At 36.7% G+C, this 21,772-nt stretch overlaps 1 protein-coding gene across 4 annotated transcripts in view; it reads right to left on the reverse strand.

The window, feature by feature from the left end:
• fggy.L (FGGY carbohydrate kinase domain containing L homeolog) overlaps positions 1–21,772 on the reverse strand; it is a 128,174-nt gene that overhangs the window by 91,491 nt on the left and 14,911 nt on the right. For 3 of the 4 annotated variants that reach the window (XM_041589343.1, XM_041589342.1, NM_001093701.1), the window contains 4 exon segments: positions 20,668–20,876; positions 16,508–16,619; positions 12,572–12,723; positions 4,758–4,846 (listed from right to left, as the gene is read on the reverse strand). In XM_041589343.1, coding sequence (XP_041445277.1) covers positions 4,758–4,846; positions 12,572–12,723; positions 16,508–16,619; positions 20,668–20,876 — 562 coding nt within the window. 4 annotated transcript variants of the gene reach the window in all.

A 21,772-nucleotide genomic window follows, 5' to 3' on the forward strand; every position in this document is an offset into this window, starting at 1 on the left:
GTCTAATACAGCTTCAGCAAGAAGGGTATCCAGTTTCATTAAAAGCACAGAAAAACAGTTACAAGGTTTCAGGCCCTTGTGGGTTTGCAGTATCAGATTGCAGCAATAGGACAGACAGTGGCATAGAGATCCTGGAACAATATGAAGATCAAACTTGTTTTTAAAAGGTTAAAGTGAATGGTTCTGTGTTGACATGCCAACTGTGAACATCTTAAATAAATGTTAAGCACCATGTTATTGCATATTCAAATCAGGGCTAGATCAGCATTCATTCTGGATAACAGGTCCCATACCTGTGTATATATATATATATATATATATATATATATATATATATATATATATATATATATATATATATATATATATATATATATATATATATATATATATATATATATATATATATATATATATAATTGCTATTATCTTCCCTTTTTACATATTAGAACTACTGTATAAATAGTTATATAGTTACATAGGTAAAAAGAGTTGAAAAAAGACGAAGTCCATGAAGTTCAATCCCTCCAAATGAAACCCAGCATCCATACATAAACCCCTCCATACCCTCACAAAAATTATATATACCCATATCTATTCTAACTATAGAGTTTAGCATCACAATAGCCTTTGATATTATGTGTGTCCAAGAAATCATCCAAGCCACTCTTAAAGGAAAACTATACCCCCAAAATGAATACTTAAGCAACAGATAGTTTATATCAAATTGAATGACATATTAAAGAATCTTACCAAACTGGAACATATATTTACATAAATATTGCCCTTTTACATCTCTTGCCTTGAACCACCATTTCGTGACTCTATCTGTGCTGCCTCAGAGATCACCTGACCAGAAATACTACAACACTAAGGGGCACATTTACAAAGCTCGAGTGAAGGATTCGAATTAAAAAAACTTCGAATTTCGAAGTGTTTTTTGGGCTACTTCGACCATCGAATGGGCTACTTCGACCTTCAGCTACTACTTCGACTTCGAATCGAACGATTCGAACTAAAAATCGTTCGACTATTCGACCATTCGATAGTCGAAGTACTGTCTCTTTAAGAAAAACTTCGACCCCCTACTTCGGAAGTCAATGTTAGCCTATGGGGAAGGTCCCCATAGGCTTGCCTGAGATTTTTTGATCGAAGGATATTCCTTCGATCGTTGTCCTTCGAATCGTTCGATTCGAAGGATTTAATCGTTCGATCGAACGAATAATCCTTCGATCGTTCGATCGCAGGATTTGCGCTAAATCGTTCGACTTCGATATTCGAAGTCGAACGATTTTAGTTCCTAGTCGAATATCGAGGGTTAATTAACCCTCGATATTTGACCCTTCATACATCTGCCCCTAACTGTAACAGGAAGAAGTGAGGAAGCAAAAGGCAGAACTCTGTCTGTTAATTGGCTCATGTGACCTTACATGTGGTTTGTATGTGTGCACAGTGAATCTTACGATCTCAGGGGGCGGTCCTTATTTTTTAAAATGGCAATTTTCTATTTATGATTACCCAATGGCACATACTACTAAAAAAGTATATTATTATGATAATGGTTCATTTACATGAAGCAGGGTTTTACACATGAGCTGTTTTACTCAATATCTTTTAATAGAGACCTACATTGTTTGGGGGGTATAGTTTTTCTTTAAAGGCATTAACTGAATCAGCCATCACAACATCACCCGGCAGTGCATTCCACAACCTTGCTGTCCTGACTGTAAAGAACCACCTATGTTTCTAGTCTGAAGGGGTGGCCTCTGGTGCAGTGATTCTCTTTATGGGTAAAAAGGCCCCCTGCTATTTGTCTATAATAGGGATGCACCGAATCCAGGATTCGGTTCGGGATTCAGCCAGGATTCAGCCTTTTTCAGCAGGATTCGGATTCGGCCGAATCCTTCTTCCAGGCTGAACCGAATCCAAATCCTAATTAGAGGCAGGGAGGAAAATCGCGTGACTTTGCTCCAACTGTGCATGCACCGATACGGCACTTACTTCCTGACGATTACCAAAGAGAATAAGATGGCTTCCGTGAACGCTGATGCCCTGAATCTGCACCGAGGAGTAAGTAAAGAGTTAGGGGCATTTAGCAAAGGTGCCACCTAGGCTGGGGGGGAGCAGGGAGGGGGGTCTATGTAGGGTAGGGGAGTATGGGATTTTAGTAGCAAGGGTTTACATCTTCTTTAAGTCTTCCATCCCCCTAACCAGTTTATTTGAGTTTTAGTTGCATTCTCTCCAGCTCATTTATATCCCTCTTAAGGACTGGGGTCCAAAACTGCACTGCATACTCCAGGTGTGGCCTTACCATGGACCTATAAAGAGGCATAATTATGTTTTCATCTGTTGAGTTTATGCCCGTAAGACAGTTTAAGACAGTACTTTATTTGCTTTAGTGGCCACAGAATGACACTGCCCAGCATTAGACAACTTGTTATCTACAAAAAAAAACCTAGATCCTTCTCAGTTAAGGAAACTCCCAACACACTGCCATTTAATGTATTACTTGCATTTATATTATTTTTGGTAAAGTGCAAAATCATGAACCTCATTTTCCAAATTGTTGCTCAGTTTTCCAACTTTGTCAAATTACTCTGCAAAGTGGCAGCATCCTGTATGGAACATATAGTTCTGCACAATTTAGTATCATCAGCAAAAATAGAAACAGTACTTGCAATGCCCACCTCCAGGTCATTAATAAACAAGTTGAAAAGCAAGGAACCTAGTACAGAGCCCTGCTGTACTCCACTAACAACACTGGTCCAATTAGAAAATGTTCTACTATGTTCCAGGCCAACATTCCTTAATTTAACCAGTAACCTTTTGTGTGGCACTGTATCATTTCTTTAGCAAAGTCAAGTAAATCACATCCACTGCCATCCCAGAACTGAGGTCCCTGCTCACCTTCTCAGAAAAGGAAATTACTTTAGTCTGGCAAGATCTATTACGCATAAAAACATGCTGGCACAAACTCATAGTATTATGATTTGATATGAAGTCCAGTATCTTAGCCTTAATTAACTCTTCAAAAAGCTTTCCTACCACTGACGTCAGACTAACTGACCTATAGGTTTGAGGCTGAGAACGCGATCCCTTTTTGAATAGCGGCACCACATTAGCAATTCGCCAGTCTCTCTGCACCATGCCAGACCTCAATGAATCATGAAAAATTAAGTATAGAGGTTTGACAATCACAAAGCTAAGCTTGCTAAGTACCCTGGGATGAATACCATCCTGGCCCGGACCTTTGTTTATCTTAAAATGTTCTAGTCTCTTTTGAATTTCCTCATGTGTGAACCATGCGTCATTAGTTGTATTACAGGTATGGGACCTTTTATCCAGAATGCTCGGGACCAGGGGGTTTCTGGATAAGGGATCTTTCCGTAATTTGGATCTTCACACCTTAATACTACAAGAAAATCATGTAAACATGAAATAAACACAATATGCTGGTTTTGCCTCCAATAAGGATTAATTATATCTTAGTTGGGATCAAGTACAAGGTACTGTTTTATCATTACAGAGAAAAAGGAAATCGTTTTTAAAAATATGGATTATTTGATTATAATGGAGTCTATGGGAAACAGACTTTCTGTAATTCGGAACTTTCTGGATAACTGGTTTCCGGAAAACAGATCCCATACCTGTACTAGAATTAGGACTATTAAGAAGGAAACCTTCATTAACTGGTTCCTCTTTTGTGTAGACAGCCGAAAAAAATAACAGTTCAGAATCTCAGCTTTTTTGCATGATTTATTGGCCTCCTTGTACCTTATATTGCACCAAAAAGGGTTTGCTTTGCAACAATGTTCCTTGCTTACAAGGGGAATATTGAATATTATTAAGCAGCATTTTAAAGACATTCCATTTTTGTTCCGTGTTTAACCCTGTGAAACGCATTTCCCACTTTATATGTTGCAGAGATGCCCTTATAGATTTACTTCCCAAGAAGTTCTGGAGATACAATCCTTAATATTTAGATTATCACCAAAAGTCAGTTGCATCTGTTTGGCAGTCTGTATTATGTTATGCCTCAACACACTTCCATAAGATAACTTTGTGTTAAATGTGTGCTTGTGAAAATGTTCTGCCCCTTTATACTCCATGCTTTTGGCCTCCAATAAGCTGCCAATTAGCCTACATTTGCATTTTCTTTATTAAATACATTTTTCTTTATTAAATACATTTTTCTTTATCTTCCCATTTTTCTTCTAAAATGTCACTTTCTATTGTGTTCATTGTTCTAGCTATCATACTAGATTCAACAGTCCTGTCTAGGTTACATGCCTCCTTATTGATTGCCCCACCATTCTGATTTCATTTATCATGCTCCTACTAGCATAACATTCTAGCCCATCCACTTCACTACTTTCTCAAGATAGAATTTTTGGAATGCTTCTGTCAAAATAAAGGGAATTAGCTACCCTATTCCTACCTCCCTCTCTTGTCACACATTTGTCTCTTTCTAATTCATTGCTGTGATTAATGACATTGAGGTTAAAGATTCATATCTCAGTGACTGAATTAATTCTGATGCAATTTTTCTATTAAAATGGCAGATGTCTTTTGTATTTGCTTTTTTTATATGGGGTGAAATAGGCATAGGCATTATAGCAAATAAGTATTTTTTTATATAAAAAGCTTTTTTTAAAAAAAATCTGCAAAATATTACAAATTGAAAATGTCATAATACAGTAAAACGAAAGCTTGAATGCAATAGGAGATTTTAATATTTGCATAAATGTTATGCCTACCTTGTGTTGTCTCCAGTTGCTTTCCAAGTTAAGAAGTCTGGTAGATCAAATAATTGCCCTGATTTATTCCAACACTCTTCTCGCAAGTTCTAAAAAAAAAATAAAGCACAAATGAATCAAATACTGATTGTTGGATTCTCAGAATACTTTTCAATGTAGAATCACTAATTAATGTGTTTGTCATACCGTATTGCATGTTGAATTAGAGGAAAGAAATTTAAATATGCATGGGGCAGATATAAAGTAGTTTTATGGGCTTAACACAAAACTAGAATTAAGAATCTAATAGCAATACTAAATGATATAGATATTTACACCACAAATATTTTCTCAATGGCAGCACCTAGACGTATGATGGCTTCCAATTTTTTTTAGGTTAGAACACTATGCCCATGTTTTTTTTATTAATTTAGCAATGGCATTTATGAAGCAATAACATTTTTCAAAAATTATGTGTGCTAATAATAGTGAGAGCTTTGATAAATTTAGCTTTGGCCCTGGGTTTATTGCAAGTTGGGTGGCTTTAGGTTGAAATTGGGTGACCATTGATTCCCTGTCTTGGAACCAGAGTCCCACACAGAAGTAGCGAAAAGTATCAAAGCGAAAAGACACTTGTACTGGTTTGGAAGTGGTCCGACAATGGCAACAATTTATGGGCTTGGTACGGGTTAAGGTTTTATGGGTAAGGGTCAGGTGCTGGTTGAGTTTTTCCTGACCAGCACATCACTATTGACCAAAACTTCAATAGCTATAAGTTAGCTTGAGTCTGCTGATCATTTGTTGGATAGCGTTCACACCCAAGACTGTAATGTGATGTCAAAATGGCATTTCCAGTTCAAAGACACTAAAGATTTTGCATCATTTTGAAGAGGCAATAAAGGTCTGCTACTTCTACAAGCTATTTGCTGGGCTAGTAACAGGGGCGTAACTACCGGGGGAGCAGGGGGTGCAAATGGGCCAGGGCCCGCACCCCCGCAGGGCCCCCCCGGAAGATCGTGCGTGCTGCAGCCGGCTGGAGTCGGCTGCAGCGGCACAGCTCGCGCACAGCTCGCACCAGGGCCCGCCCCCACCAAGTTACGTTACTGGCTAGTAACCTTCTTTTTGGTAATCACTGCAATTTGTACAAAAGCTATATTTATTGCTCTATTGCTGTAGATTATTTGACAATGATGAGACAAAAACCTACAAAACGTTTATAAAGTAATTTTTGGGCAATAATGCCCCTATGCACTATATTGAAGTTAAAGTGGTGGTTCATCTTTAAGTTAACTTTAAGTATTTTTATATAGATTTTGAATTATTCGCAGAACAAATGTTCTGTAAGGCTACAAATGTATTGTTATTACTACATCACCTTTCTATGCAGGCCTTCTCCTATTCATATTGCAATCTCTTATTGAAATCAATCTATGGTTGCTAGGATGATTTGACCAGATTGCTCAAATTGCAAACTGGAGAGCTGCTGAATGAAAAGCTAAATAACTCAAAAAACACAAATAATAAAAAATAAACTGTTACAAATCATCTCACAATATCACTCTCTACATCATCCTTAAAGTTGATTTAAAAGTGAACATCCCCTTAAATATATTTTACAGGTACAGTGCCACTAATTGAAGAGAATGGTGAATTTAGAAAACAGGTATATATTACTCTAGAGTAGTATTCCATAGCAAACCAACAAAATTCACCTTTAACTGGACAACTACAGTTAGAATTATGAAAGCAAAATTGTCATTGTTGACATGGGAAACTGGAATACTTTTTGCAGACCAGTTTTGTGAACTCTACTTTTTTTGTCAAAACAGGTCTATTACATTGGAACATTAGGTAAATGGGATTCCTAGTTGTAATATGGGTTTCTCAATTCAAAAGTATCTAAAAATGAATATTACCGAGTAGGAGTAACTTCTAATATTAAAGTTCCAAATCATATGACTATGGACTAAAATTAAAGGTCAGAATTGGTAAGTTAGCTGATTCTGGCCAGGTCTTATCTAATGCCTTGTCTAATGCCTGTAAGAAAGGAAATACGATTTTTTTTCTACTGCATGATATAACAATGCTAATTCCTAAAATAGTAAATGCTTTCATATTCAATTGTATTATACAGAACAAGAAATGGGATTACATTATCAGTTTTCTCTGCAGCCTCTGCATTCTTTGTCTTGCACTACATGGATCTCATTAATCAAGGCATTGAAGAACTGGACTGACTAAGTTTAGTAGATAATATTGCAGCTAAAATATTTTATTTTTCTTACCCAGATTTTTATTTTTCCAAGAATGCTCTTTTTTCAAGCCAAGGCAAAATAGTATGAATTTTAAAAAAAAGGCTAAAAGAGTTTCCCATCTGGATATAGATGAGATGCAATATATAAGTATTGTCAGAAATCTATCCCATAGCTCAGTGAAAGATCATCAAACATTTTTTTTACAGATAATTAACCAAATTTGGTATAATTTGCTAAAACTTGCTTGTAATGCTTTAATCCTTCCCACCACTATGAAATCTAGTATTTTAAAACTGATGGTATTTTAAGAGGCTTGATTAATTGCTTAATGGTTGAAAGCAGATGTTTCTGAAGAGGTTCCTAGTATTATTATTTTATCTCCTATTACAAATTATGCTATTTTTCATAATTTAAGAGACCACAACATTTTTCTTAATAAAACAATAATTACGTACATTTTCCCATAATTACTTACATCCTATATGCTGAATAGCTTTATCATTATTCTGTGTCTGCCTGTCAAAGCTAAGCTATGTAGCTAGCCATTCTAAAGCTGGCCATAGATGTTGAGATTTTTAATAGATCAGATCCTCATTGTGAGACCACGATCTTCTCGGAACGATCGTACGAATTTACCATCAACTAAAAAAAACAATTTGCCAGGAAAACAAAGGGGAGCTGCCTGCTTGGCCCTGCAAACATAGATAGATTGCACTGGGACCGACAAAGATTTTTTGACCTGGCCGATCAATTTCCTGACAGATGTCGATGTACGATCGTTCGAATCCCACTATCCGCACGATAATTTAGAAGGATTGGTCAGACTTCCCTAAAATCGGTCGTTCGGCAAGAAGAATCGTCACGTCTATGGTAAGCTTTAGCGCTATAGGTATATTTATCAGGACCTCATCATGGAACTACTTTCCATACAACCTTGTTTAAAATAAGTAGTAGTAGTAGTTTTAAAAAGAATATAGATAATTATATGAAGGAGAGACCACCACCACATTAGAAATTCAAGTAATTGCTGTAATGTCTTTGAAGATAGGAAACACTCTCAGGCTACTCATGGCAAGCTATATAATATAATATTTAATACAATATCTTTTTGTAGCAACTGATAATTCTATAACTGAGCTCTTACCAGTCCACCAAATGCACCCTAAAGTGGAATCATAACACTTTAAATATAAATTAAATTTGTCTCATAATTAGTCATAGAATTTATTTTTGATTTATATATTTAATGAGTTATTAAATGAGTGAGTTCGTCAACCAACATACTCATTCTATGCTGAGTTCACCTGGTAGAAGTCACTGGTTCCATCATGGGCCAGCATTTTGAGCTTTTCAGAGGCAGCTAAAATGCTTTTGTCACTGGGCGGACATAGGTCCACCTGTCTCTGCTCCATGTTGATCAGCCATAGTGCTTTACACGTGGTATTTTCAGAAGCAGTAACAGAGACAGATGGTTGTTTTGAACACCATGTTGTAGCCCTTAAAATAAAATAAATTCAGCACTGGGCTTTTCTCCACTCTCTAAAATACAGGATAGTTTATCCAACAACACTTTGTACTAGCCCAAAACACAATAGTGATAAAACAATGAGTTCCTATCAGTTCAAGCGGATGAATCCTTCAGGAGAGGTATCAGGAAGTGTCAGGCTTACCAGTGCGATCCATCGGTGAAGGAGCAATGGTCTTTGAAGAAGGCGACTCACACACGCCTCACACAACACAAAACCCACCTGGAGTGTGAACAGGGGGCTGATGTAGTGGAGAGTAGCCAGTGAGAATAAGCTAGAAAAAAGTACCAAGGGGTTGAGACAGATAGTAGTCAACAGATCAGAGGTCAGAGGCATGCAGCACAGATTTGTATAAGTCCAAAAACAATTTTGAGTCCCAGAAATGTCAATTGTGTTCACAGTCCTTGTCCGGCTTGCACTTGTATCCCCTCAAGTCCAAAATCACAGTATCTAGAATATAAGAGCCAGTGCCATAAGCACAAGACCAACAAACAAAATATAGGGTAAAATTGTTTCAATTAACACCGCTTTTGTGCTCAGAGGTAGGGCTTAGCTATAACACTAAGGGGCACATTTACAAAGCTCGAGTGAAGGATTCGAATTAAAAAAACTTCGAATTTCGAAGTGTTTTTTTGGCTACTTCGACCATCGAATGGGCTACTTCGACCTTCGACTACTACTTCGACTTCGAATCGAACGATTCGAACTAAAAATCGTTCGACTATTCGACCATTCGATAATCGAAGTACTGTCTCTTTAAGAAAAACTTCGACCCCCTACTTCGGCAGCTAAAAGCTACCGAAGTCAATGTTAGCCTATGGGGAAGGTCCCCATAGGCTTGCCTGCGTTTTTTTGATCGAAGGATATTCCTTCGATCGTTGTATTAAAATCCTTCAAATCGTTCGATTTGAAGGATTTAATCGTTCGATCGAACGAATAATCCTTCGATCGTACGATCGTAGGATTAGCGCTAAATCGTTCGACTTCGATATTCGAAGTCGAACGATTTTAGTTCCTAGTCGAATATCGAGGGTTAATTAACCCTCGATATTCGACCCTTAGTAAATCTGCCCCTAAGTGTGAACCCTTGTAAGTCTTGCCACCACCTTAGGTTTTTTAAAAAAGAGAAAGGCTTTGTAAACTTTCCTTAATGAATTTCAAGGTGGGTACTCACAAACGTAAATTTTTTATCTGGCATATAAAGAAACTTTCCAGCGTTTATCTCAAATGTCCTTCTTGTGGACACGAGGAAAACGCTGCAGGCTGGTTTTTACACTTCACAGATACCAGAGACTGTGCGCACTCCACAAGGGGACGGTTCCTTCCAGGAAGGAGCATAGTTATGCTTTTTATATGAGATGCCATGTGAGTGCATTTTTTAATAATCATTTTAGAATAAAAAGGTTTTACACTATCTGCTGCCGCATATCTTTTAACAGCTGCACAGATTTGTAGCCAGAGTTGGGCCAAGGGTCAGGGCTGTCCAAAAGAAATGACGTAGACAGGCAAAAGGTCACAACAGGAAATCAACGGAGGAATACGGCTAGGCTTCTGGAAAGGACCAATGCAACCGGGCAATGAAGCAGGCCTTCAGCATCCTTTAAATAGGCAGAATTGGCGCCAAAACGGGGCTGCATCAGGATGCAGTGCTCCATCACTTACATAACATCTGACGTCTTTGTATGTGCATCAAAACACTGTGTATCACCGTTCATATGCAGGACCGCAAGACGCTTGGAGACAGGAGCATGCCTGAGGATGCTGACACAGATGAGTAACCTCACAGGGAGAGCTGCTATTTTGTAACTTGTCTTTTGTTCTAAAGCCAGCCTGAACAGACAAAGCTCTAAGAGGGGCATAACTATAGAGGAAGCAGACCCTGTGGCTGCACGGGGGTCCAGGAGGTATAGGGGCCCCATGAGGCTGTAATTTATCTACAATTTTAATAAATATTGGTAAAACAGGTCAACCTCTAGACATTTTGGGGGCCTGAAAAATAATTTGCTGTGGGGCCCAATAATATCTAGTTACGCCACTGCAAGGCTCTGTTCACATCAGCTGTAGGGTGGGTAAGTACTGATATCAATTTGAAGGGCAGAAGTAAAGAAAGTGCTTATCAAGGCACAAATCAGGAGAATAGAATAGATTCAGGAGAAAGAACTAAAAAGGCTTGTGTGATGCATATATTATATAGACATTGTAAAAAATGTTGACTTGCTATTTAAAACTACAGATTTCAGCACAGGATTAAGGTTGAGAAGCACTGTTAATTGATGCGTTTTGAAAGACACGTTTCCCCATAACATTATACCTTTAACTGCGTCTGAATGTGTATTTAAACTGAAGCTTGCCTTGCATGTACAGCTAGACTGTATATCTTAGCTGTGTCCTATGTATAGCAAACATTTTAATTCATGGAGCATATAAACAAAAAATAATAGCTCAATAGAGACATAGGCACTGAACGTTCTGAGGCAGGCTTCTAATTCAGAGCAATAAAGTGCAAGTACTTGATTTATGTATTCTTCTGCACCAGGAGCTTTCCATAATAAATCTTTTGCACATTCAGCCAGAATGCTTTTAGAAGTTGATTTATTCCACTTAAGTAATGGAGGCAGAAAATGGACTTAAACAATTGATATCAACCTTTCAAAGAAAATGACCACTCTTAAACTAAAGTTAATTATTCCCATTAACATGAAGCTGTCAAGGTTTGTTTCAGGTCATTATTACTGCTGACCTTTCACTGTCTGCACCTTGTTGCTATACAATGTTTTATGTTTATAAAGAAGCATGAATCCAATAGTTCAAAGCAAGACAGACTTAATTCACTAGTACAGTTAACAGGCCAACGCCAAAAAAATTGCAAATTTCCAGTGAAATGCATTAAAGTCAACGGGCGTCCGAATAATTTTGACGTGAAACAATGTTTCTGTGCGTGACTATTCACACTAACGCACACCCAAATTTTTTCGGCACAATGAATTTTTGCGGCAGTTTTGAATTTATTTGCGGGAGGCGAAACACGGAAATTTGTTGCAAATTTGCAGGAGGCGGATTTATTCGCCCATCATTAGAGGCAAGTTTTGGTACCATAAAAACAGGGGTACTGCCAAACTCTTTTAGGCTGCAAGTCCACATAGTGGCTACCAAATAGCCAATCACAACCCTTACAGTGTTTTGGACTTTTTTCATGCTTGTGTTGCTCTGCAACTCTTTTTACCTTTGAATGTGGTTCACGGGTAAAAATAGTTGGGAAGCCCTGCATTAACATTAATTGGCCAGCCTTTCTTCATAGCTGAGACCATCCATAGACTTTATCAGGCTAGTAGCTCTTCTCTGGAATTTCTCATTCAGCACTGCATGTACTACATGGTGCCCTACCAGTGCTTTGTAAATAGAAATAATTATGAACCTATGCTCCATTTAACATAAAACAGCAAAATCTTGGTCTTTCCCAATGAGCGGAGTTTGTTGGTCTTTCCCATACCTGCTTTCTTCCAAATCTGGTTCAGTTTCAGTACTCCAGCATATAAGACTGTAGGAAGGTCTATAATGAATAGCATGCATAGTCGCTAGGTACTACAGTACTTTGTATAAGTACAGAGCAAGAGCACAGAACACAAAACTTAGGCCATGATGTAGTTAAAATGTTTGCTGCAAGAATTTTTTGTTGAACTGGTTGCTACACTATTGTACTACCCAAATAACTTTGGGCAGACACAAAACTAAAATTTCTGAAAATGGTAAACAGTACTGATGTCAGATACCCGCCCTGATCAGCCTACAATGAAAATCAAATGTTGCTATAAACCACTCAATAGCATTAACCATCGAAAGTGACTCAATTATATTTCATTTGTCATGTCTTTTTACTTATCTTTTTTCAAGCAGAAATTATTGTTAGATAATATGAGCCAGTACAAAGGTTCTTTTTTCCAGTATTCATCTGAAATGACTGATGTCACTATGTAAGTTCCAATAAAGAAAATATGCAATGAATAGTTTTCAATAATGTACATATTATTTTAGGAGACAAAGCTAACATACTCACTTCCTTTAACCAAAGGAGCTTGGGTGGCTGCATTTCAACAGACATAACTCCACCAACATATCTCAACACCTTGTGATTCGTGCGATTTATACGATCAACTTGACATCCAGCGCGATGGTCCATCCACATTATTATGTTTCTCTTATGCTCACCTTCAGAAAAAATATTGTTTAATGAGAAATAACTTTCTATATCAATATAAAAAAAATATATAAATGGATCACATTCTGTTATTTACCACCTTTTCATCTGTATAACAATTTTGGAAATGTATTTTATACAAACTATTTTTAATGATATATAAATGAGCTCAGTTATTTTCACAGGTACTTTGTGCTAATGACATATGTGCTAAGGCAGGACATCTTTTTTTATACTTGAAGGGGGTTCAACGAATTTATAAATACTGTACTTGATATTGAACGTTTTTCAAATAGTTCAATTTTATTTAATGCATTTAAAAAAACAGGTCATTATATATATATATGAGAGTAAGATCAATGTGTGTATGGCCACAATGAGTTTATTTTTATTAAATAGTCCAGTCATAGAGGGTTCGCTATTCATAGGGTAAGTATAGTATACAGGTATGGGACCTGTTATCCAGAATGCTGGGGATCTGGGGGTTTCCGGATAACGGATCTTTCCATAATTTGGGTCTTCATGCCTTAAGTCTACTAGAAATTCATTTAAACATTAAATAAACCCAATAGGCTGGTTTTGCTTCCAGTAAGGATTAATTATATCTTAGTTGGGATCAAGTACAAGCTACTGTTTTATTATTACAGAGAAAAAGGAAATCATTTTTAAAAATTTGGATTATTTGGATAAAATGGAGTCTATGGGAGTCGGAGCTTTCTGGGTATCGGGTTTCTGGATAAGGGATCCTATACCTGTATATAAACGATGCTGGTTAATTGGGATATGTATCCTGCATGCAAATGTTCGCAAGTGTTCATATGAATAACTTTAATCTAATATGCCAAATATAAAGGAATTTAAAGCTTTACAAGTACATTCAACAACCTTCTAAGTATGCACTATTCATGCTGCCTAAAGCCTTTCAGTATATTACTTAAATATTATTAAAAACGCAAAAATATCTACTGGATCTGAAGTTTGCAATGACCATTAGCAATGACATGAGAATGTACATTTACCAGCGGTTGAAAAATGATTTGACAACCTAATTAACCCCGTCATTGAAACAGTAGTTATTGTTTTAAGAAAGTAGCTTTTTCACTTTGATAAAGACTAGCTTTCTTTCCATATGACTTTACAGAACACCTCATTTGTCAGAGGATTTCAGCACATTTGATAGAGGAGAAGAATGCACGTGTGATACTTTGCAGCTAATATATACACTAAAAACCAAGATAAAGGAAATGGAATGAACATTTCTTAAAACAATCTACATAAATAATGTCAATAAAATAATTTTCTATAATTATCAGAAATTCATTATACAGAAGGTCTGTATAAACGGGGGTTAAATACACAACACCAACAGGAGATTTTCAGACATTTCCTTGTTCAGTAACATAACATATATTCATTTTGTACAGTTGCTTTGTAAAGCGCAGCAAGCAGCACACCATCAAATAAACAGACAGTCTATACTACTACCTCTGTGGATGAACTACACTTCTTAGCCAAAACACTTCAGACTTGCAGATTAAATTATAACATCCCAACACAAGTGAAGACTCTTTTCAGCATGTCTGGAGGGCTACAAGTATCAATTTACATGTGCCTTAATGTAATAAAGTATTTTGATTTTATAGAAAACTATATATATTATTAAAATCATACCCTAATCCATAAAACTAAAGCAATGGGTCATGGGCAGGGCCCTGAGCAATCAAACATAACCTGTATTACTACACATACTCTAGTAGTGCAGATCCCACATTCCTTCTCTCTTGAGATTTAAATGCTGTGCTATTAGGTACATGTATCCACAAATCAGATCTACATTCATAGTATGTACTTAATTCACACAATGTTGGTAGAGCAGAGCTGTTTAAAAATTCATAACCTAGTTGTGAAACACAGAATTTGTCCTCCTCTTAAAAACAAACATATACAGGTATGGGGTCAGGTATCTGGAAACCCATTATCCAGAGAGCGCCTAATTACAGGAAGGTCATCTCCCATAGACTCCAGGTATGGAGATCCAAAATATGGAAAGATTCCTTATCTGGAAAACCCCAGGTCCTGATCATTCTAGATAACAGGCCCCATACCTGTATTCAGATAGTGGGGGTCATTTATCAACACTGGACAAATTTGCTCATGGGCAGTAACCCATAGCAACCAATCAGATTGCTGCATTCATTGTTCTACTTGCAGCTGGCTTTATAAAGCTAATCACTGATTGGTTGCTATAGGTAACTGCCCATGGGGCAAATTTGCCCAGTGTTGATAAATGAGCCCCAATATGTGCACAACTTACAGAATGATAAAATGACCTTAAAGGAAAAAGAAAGCTACAGAGGCATTTTATTGCAAATAGATTAACTGCAATAATGCAAGCGAGAATTCTATTTTTATTCTGTAGTAAAGCTCTCTGGTTGTTTAGGATAGCAGCTACAATATTAGCTTGGTGTGACACCACTTCCTGCCTGAGTATCTGAGCATGCTCTCACCCGGGGCAAGAAGGTTTAAGCTGAAGGCAGGAAGTCTGATACAGAAGCCCATGTGTACACAATAGAAGGAAAGACATGCAATGTTTCTTTTGACAGAGGACTCAGAGCAGCACTACCTTGTGGGTTTTCTGGTATATTTAGGTAGCTTTCTGATAAGGCTTACTTAGTTTTAACATTTCCTTCTCCTTTAAAGAGATACTGACACCAGAAAATAACCTTTTTTTATATCCATCATAACATTATGCCATATTTGTGCAGCAGGAGTCCGTTAGCATTAGAAACTCTAACTGACAGGCTGAGATGGGACAGTCAGGTTGACAAAACAGTCAGGTTTAGGAACTTCAAGTAATAATTATTTACAAAAGCAGAACTATCAATGTGACCTATATGTAACTTTTAGGGGCAGATTTACTAAGCTCGAGTGAAGAATTCGAATGAAAAAAAATTTGAATTTCGAAGTATTTTTTTGTGTACTTCGACCATCGAATAGGTCAAATTCGATCGAATAGAATGATTCAAACGATTCTAAGTAAAAATCGTTCAACTATTCGGCCATTCGATACTTGAAGTACTGTCTCTTTAAAAAATACTTTGACTTCATACTTCGCCACTTTAAACCTACCGAGCTGCAATGGGGACCTTCCCCAGCACTTTTCTAAGCTTTTTTTGATTGAATAAAAATCCTTCAATCGATCGCTTAAAATCGTTTGAATCGTTCGATCGAAGCATTTGCGCTAAATCCTTCGAATTCGAAGGATTTTACTTCGAGGGTCGAATTCGAAATTCGACCCTTGATAAAACTGCCCCTTAATCTAGATTAATATTTTGAAAAGAAAATTTTTGGTGTCACTATCACTGTAAGGGGCAGATTTATTAAAGGTCGAGTTGTTTTTTCCAAGGAAAATGCAAGTTTTCTAGGGTATTTTTGAGTCAAAAATCGATTTTTTGGGTTAAAAAAAACCTTGAATTTTTCAAGATTTATTATACCCCGACCCTGGAAATAGCTAGAGTCTGAAAATACACCATCAAAAACCTGTCAAGGTCAATGACAGAGGTCCCTTGAACGATTTGAATGATGTTTGATTTTTTTGTGTTTTTTGGTGGGTTTTGCTTGAAAACTCGATCAATTATAGTGATTCAAGTTTTTGGGTTGTTAACCCGAACTCACTGATTCTTTAAATTAGAAACCAATCGAGTTGTGAGTTCATTCAAGGTTTAAAAAAAAGCTCACAAAGCTGTAAAATTCGACCTTTGATAAATATTTTAGTATGAGAGATAAAGGCTCTACCTTGTGAATTCACTGCCAGTGGTTGGAACTGTGTGTCAAGTACCACTAAAGAACACGTGGCATCAAATCCAAGTCCTCGAATGCATCTAGGGTCTTTGGTACGCACAACTTGCTGTTAAAATAAATGATCATTTTAATAAAATTGTAATGAGGTTGTACATAAATAAAAGACTTCTCATGCACATTATCCACATATACATTTTATTAACATAATAAAGAGAAACAAAACAAAAATTAAGAAGTCTCTCTCATTAGCTGAGGCCTCTAGTATTTTAACCCTTTGCTTGTCAGACATAATTGAAAGAGATGAACAGAAACACAGAATCTACAACATTATGACCTTTTCTATGTCTGTGATGTATATTCTACATTTGAACTCTGTAGTCGTGCATCACTATTTACCTTTCTCTAAATATAGACAGAGATACTGAATTAGTTTGGCACTTAATTTATTGACAACAGTAATAATAACAACATCAATGGTATATTGCTCTGATACGCTCTGTCTTGTTTTATCCTTGGTACATAGCCAAACTATACTGTCCATGTAGCCAGCATAAATAATATTCTGCTATTTAACATAAAGCCAATAGTAAAAGAGTTTTTTTTTTGTCCCTGTAAACATTTCCAAGTTTGAACAGTTATATAAATCTATATATTTCTTTAAACAAAGAATAGGAAAGGCCTATCAGTAATATTTAGTTAATGTAACTTTTTTTAAAAAAAAAATGTGTTAATACATGATGGATGTTCATTCCTCTGGTTTTTTTTTTTTGTTCAATCCACAGTATGCGGTTTTTGTTTTATTTCAGCAATGCAGAAGTGCACTCATTAATGTTTTAACAGAATAATCAATAACATAAGTACAGTCAGCTGCCCCATCATCCGTCGACATAATGAATAATGAAACAAATGGATTTCCTAAAGGAACGCAGACCGTCTTCTAATTTTGCTTTTCATGTTTATGGAATACTAGAAGACATCTAATCATGTTTTTGTTTATGCACAGCTTGAAGGCTAAATGGTCATTGTGTGTAGCAACTCCAACCATGACAATCTACTGAGGAAAGTAGCCTTGATCTTTATTTAATATTTTTAAAATATTTTTCAATAAAAGAACTTTACTATAATTATTGCGTTTTCATTTATTTTACATTAATGATTTTAAAATGCTGACCCAAAAACCCCTTTATAAGTTCAGCAGCGCTCTATTAGGTACACAGTGCGGGTGTTTATAAATAAATTTAAATATGAAAAAATGAACTATACAAAAGTAAAAGACCAAGTCATTCATTTACCAAAATCAGTCAAATGTTTTTTTTGGAATACAAAAGAGTCCTCAGGCTAAATGGGCGATGCTTTCTGTATCAGGTGAATTTTTGAAGGTCTCCTCTCAGTGGAACATGTTCAGAAAAGAACCAGCATCAACAGACCAAGGTGGGCCTTTATGAAATACACAAATCACCTCATCTGGGCACTCTCATTTTGGAGGAACAACACATCATTAAACTGTCTACAAATAAACCTAATTTATACCACTTTTAACCATAATAAGAGAATAGGGAATGCATTAGTAGGTTTCTGAATAATAAAATATCCCGCAAATACGCAACAGAAAACAAGCATTTCTACAGATTAGGACAATGATGGAAAACGACTTTACAACAGAACTGCACAGATTAATCACAATCTCAAACATATTTTACTCCTGCTTTCAGCATATCTAGTAGGGTCTCTTTCATCAATGCAACTTTAGTGGAGGTGTCTGACAACCATAGTATGTCAGTCCCAGTGATGGGTTCCAATGTTCTAATTATGCACCATACCACATGTAAGGATCAAACAAAATGAAAAGTTAATGCCATTTGTATAAACCAGATTTGGCAGGTTGAGGTCCATGAAAATGGTTTAGAGGGATGCATCATATCCAGGGGCCCCAGCTTTGCTCAAAAAGATTCAGTGCTGGCTCCTGATTGCAGGGTATGACCATTTGTGTGAGGAGTGAGCCAAAGTGAACCTTTCAGACAGGCCCGGACTGGTAATCTGTGGGTTCTGGCAAATGCCAGAGGGGCTGCTATAAGATACCATAGAAAGTCAATATTTAGTGGGCTGGTGGGGGGCTGTTTGGGCCTCTGTTTGGGCTGATTGGGCCTCTGTGTACCTGAAATGCCAGGGCCTATTTTAATTCTCAGTCCAGACCTGCTTTCAAAGCAAAACTATATCCCATGTGGTGTGGTTCCCTATATTTGCTAACTCTGCTTAAACAAGATCCTGTCTACCTCTACTGAGCTTCAAAAGTTCAGTTATTCCAGGACCACTGCTCTAAAGGTTGCCCTCTTCAGCTTGATTGCTTCTCTCACTGCTGATATCCATTAGAAGGATATATTATTTCTACAGAAGCCCAATGGTTGCAGTTGCTACCATTACTAATATCTTAAACAAAAGGGTCAATTTACTAACATTTGGGGTTTCTACAGTTTTTTTTCACAAAATATATTTTTTCTCTGAAAATTTAAATTTTTATTTCTCTAAAACTCTAATAATTTAAGATCAAAGTGTAAAAACCATGGAAAACTCTAATACAAAATTTCACAGTCAAGGTCCAATAGAAGTAAAGGGAGCAGCGCTGATCCTATTGGCCCTTTCTTTTAGCCATTCTGACTTTTAGAGATTTACGGATTCTTTTTTGTATTTGTATTTTTAGTGCATCATTCAGTATTGATTTTTCTTGCTCTAGCTATATTTATTTAGCCTCTGCCAAGCTTTTGAATACAACTTATCAGTGGCAGTTATAGTTAATATCTCTAGTTGATCAACTAAAATGAAATTGGATTCAGGTCAGTAGATACAAAGAACAAAAGGATTAACTTTTGGACTAGGCTAGGTATTCTTACACCATGCACATGGATGTGAAGTTCTAATTGTAAAGTGCCAATGAGTGTATTGTGACATCATTGAACAGACTTGGCAGATTTCAGCAAAGAACTGCGAGTCTCTGTATATTGAGCCTAAATCCGCTGCAGACTGTTCATGCAGAGCCTATTTAATGTGGAATAGAGAAGAGGCTAAAGTCCACAGTAACGCTGAAATCAGACAGCATATTTCATCTAGCTTATTGGTCCCCGTGTAGCCCTAACCTTAGGATTTTCTTTTAAATAAGTCACCTTACCTATATGATGATGCTGACTCACTGGAGTTTAAAAGCATAGCAAATACTTATACCACTTAATACATCGACCAATAAAAGCTACAGACTCGGCTCTTCTAGACTAAACCTGCATCTGATTGGCCCGCATTTGGGGCTATTTGATGATTAATAAAATGAATGATAAACTCAACTTTCTTTCTTATTAAAAAGGACCTGTAATGTCCAAATCCATCCCGTTTTTCATTAGAGAAAAATGTTATAAAAACCCAATAATTATTTAGTATGCTGTTCCTTTCATAAAATGCTAAAATAAATAAATATGACTAAGTAGCAGCTTACTGTCTAGAATCACTGTGGGGAGGGTGCTAACAAACTGGCATCACAGCTTTATTTCTCTTTTAATGAGATGAACATATGTGGAAAACTGTTGGGTATTGAAGCAATATGCCTTAAAGGAATAGTTCAGTGTGAAAATAAAAACTGGGTAAATAGATAAGCTGTGCAAAATAAAAAATGTTTCTAATATAGTTAGTTAGCCAAAAATGTAATTTGTAAAGGCTGGAGAGACTTTATATCTAATATAATAACCAGAACACTACTTCCTGCTTTTCAGCTCTATAACTCTGAGTTAGTCAGCGACTTGAAGGGGGGCCACATGGTACATTTCTGTTCAGTGAGTTTGTAATTGATCCTCAGCATTCAGCTCAGATTCAAAAGCAACAGATATGACCCATGTGGCCCTCCCTCAAGTCACTGATTGGTTACTGCCTGGTAACCAGGGTAACCAGTCAGTGTAAACCAAGAGAGCTGAAAAGCAGGAAGTAGAGTTCTGGCTAATATATTACACATCCAGTCACTCCAGCCTTTATACATTACATTTGTGCCTAACTAACTATATTAGAAACATTTTTTATTTTGTACAGCCTGTCTATTCACCCAGTTTTTATTTTTACACTGAACAATTCCTTTAATAGCAGACTTGTTCTGTAATAGTTATTGTAAATGCAAATACCTTTGTAACCTGGCAACAAGCAGCCCAGATGTCATCAGAAGATTGCTCATAGTGGTCAGGCTGAGGTTCCCATATTTTGATTGACTGTTCCACTTGGTCTACCACTGTTCCAAACTGGTCTACCAAAGCCACACGCACACTTGCTGTCCCCACATCTATTCCCACGTAGTAGACTTCTTCCCCTTTTTGTTGCTGCATTCTATGTGTATCTGAAATTAAATACATGTAGAGAATTTGTTTACAGTGGACCTTAAATATAAAAGAGTAATCATTCCACAAGGCTCAGTAGTTTAATAGACATGGCACATACAATTTACATTGCAAACTAGGTAATGTATGCATTTGTTAACAAATATTGCCAATCCTCCAGGGTATATGTTTGGGGAGCCTTGTAAAGGACACTTTACTTGGCATATGATTGCTGTATTTATCAATGAATGTTTTTAGTACAGGACGAATTAGGTGTTGGAAGTTTCTATCAGAATTCAGTGACCAGGTTTTTCCTGGTTCCACAGAAGAAACAGAAACATCAGTAGATAAATGTCAGACCATGTCTCCATTCATTTCAAGGATAGCACTTTCTATACAATTAACATTGTACTTTGCTGTTAGTTTATTACTGTTCCTTTCTTTAGGCATTTAAAAAAATCTGGACTTTGTAAAATCATTTACAGCAACTTCCTGAAACCATGACCTATTCTTGAGGAACTTCTAACTTTGTTGCTAAACAAGATAACTCAGAGACACAACAAGGAAATGATACCGTTTCATGTTGTCCCAGGGGTTATTTATAGCCCTATTCTTATTTCCTTTTGGGTTGCACAACCTCCTTTATGAGGAACAGTCAAAACTTGTCAGTTGCTGAAGCACATCTAGGATGCAGTTTTTCCTGTATGCTTGTGAGTGTTGCCTTTAAAGGAGCTCAGGATTTCAAAACTACTCCTGTTTGTATTACAGTACACGCAGTTTCAAAAACGGTATTATAATTGTGTTCCCTAATTTTATTATCATGTTATGCACAGCATTAGGCAGTTATTTGTTCTGCTTTCTGTATATGTCACATGCTGGTTGTTTTTAGTGCTAGGAAAAAAAAAACATTTGCTTT

This window comes from Xenopus laevis, chromosome 4L (genome assembly GCF_017654675.1).
Source record: "Xenopus laevis strain J_2021 chromosome 4L, Xenopus_laevis_v10.1, whole genome shotgun sequence".
NCBI lineage: Eukaryota > Metazoa > Chordata > Amphibia > Anura > Pipidae > Xenopus > Xenopus laevis.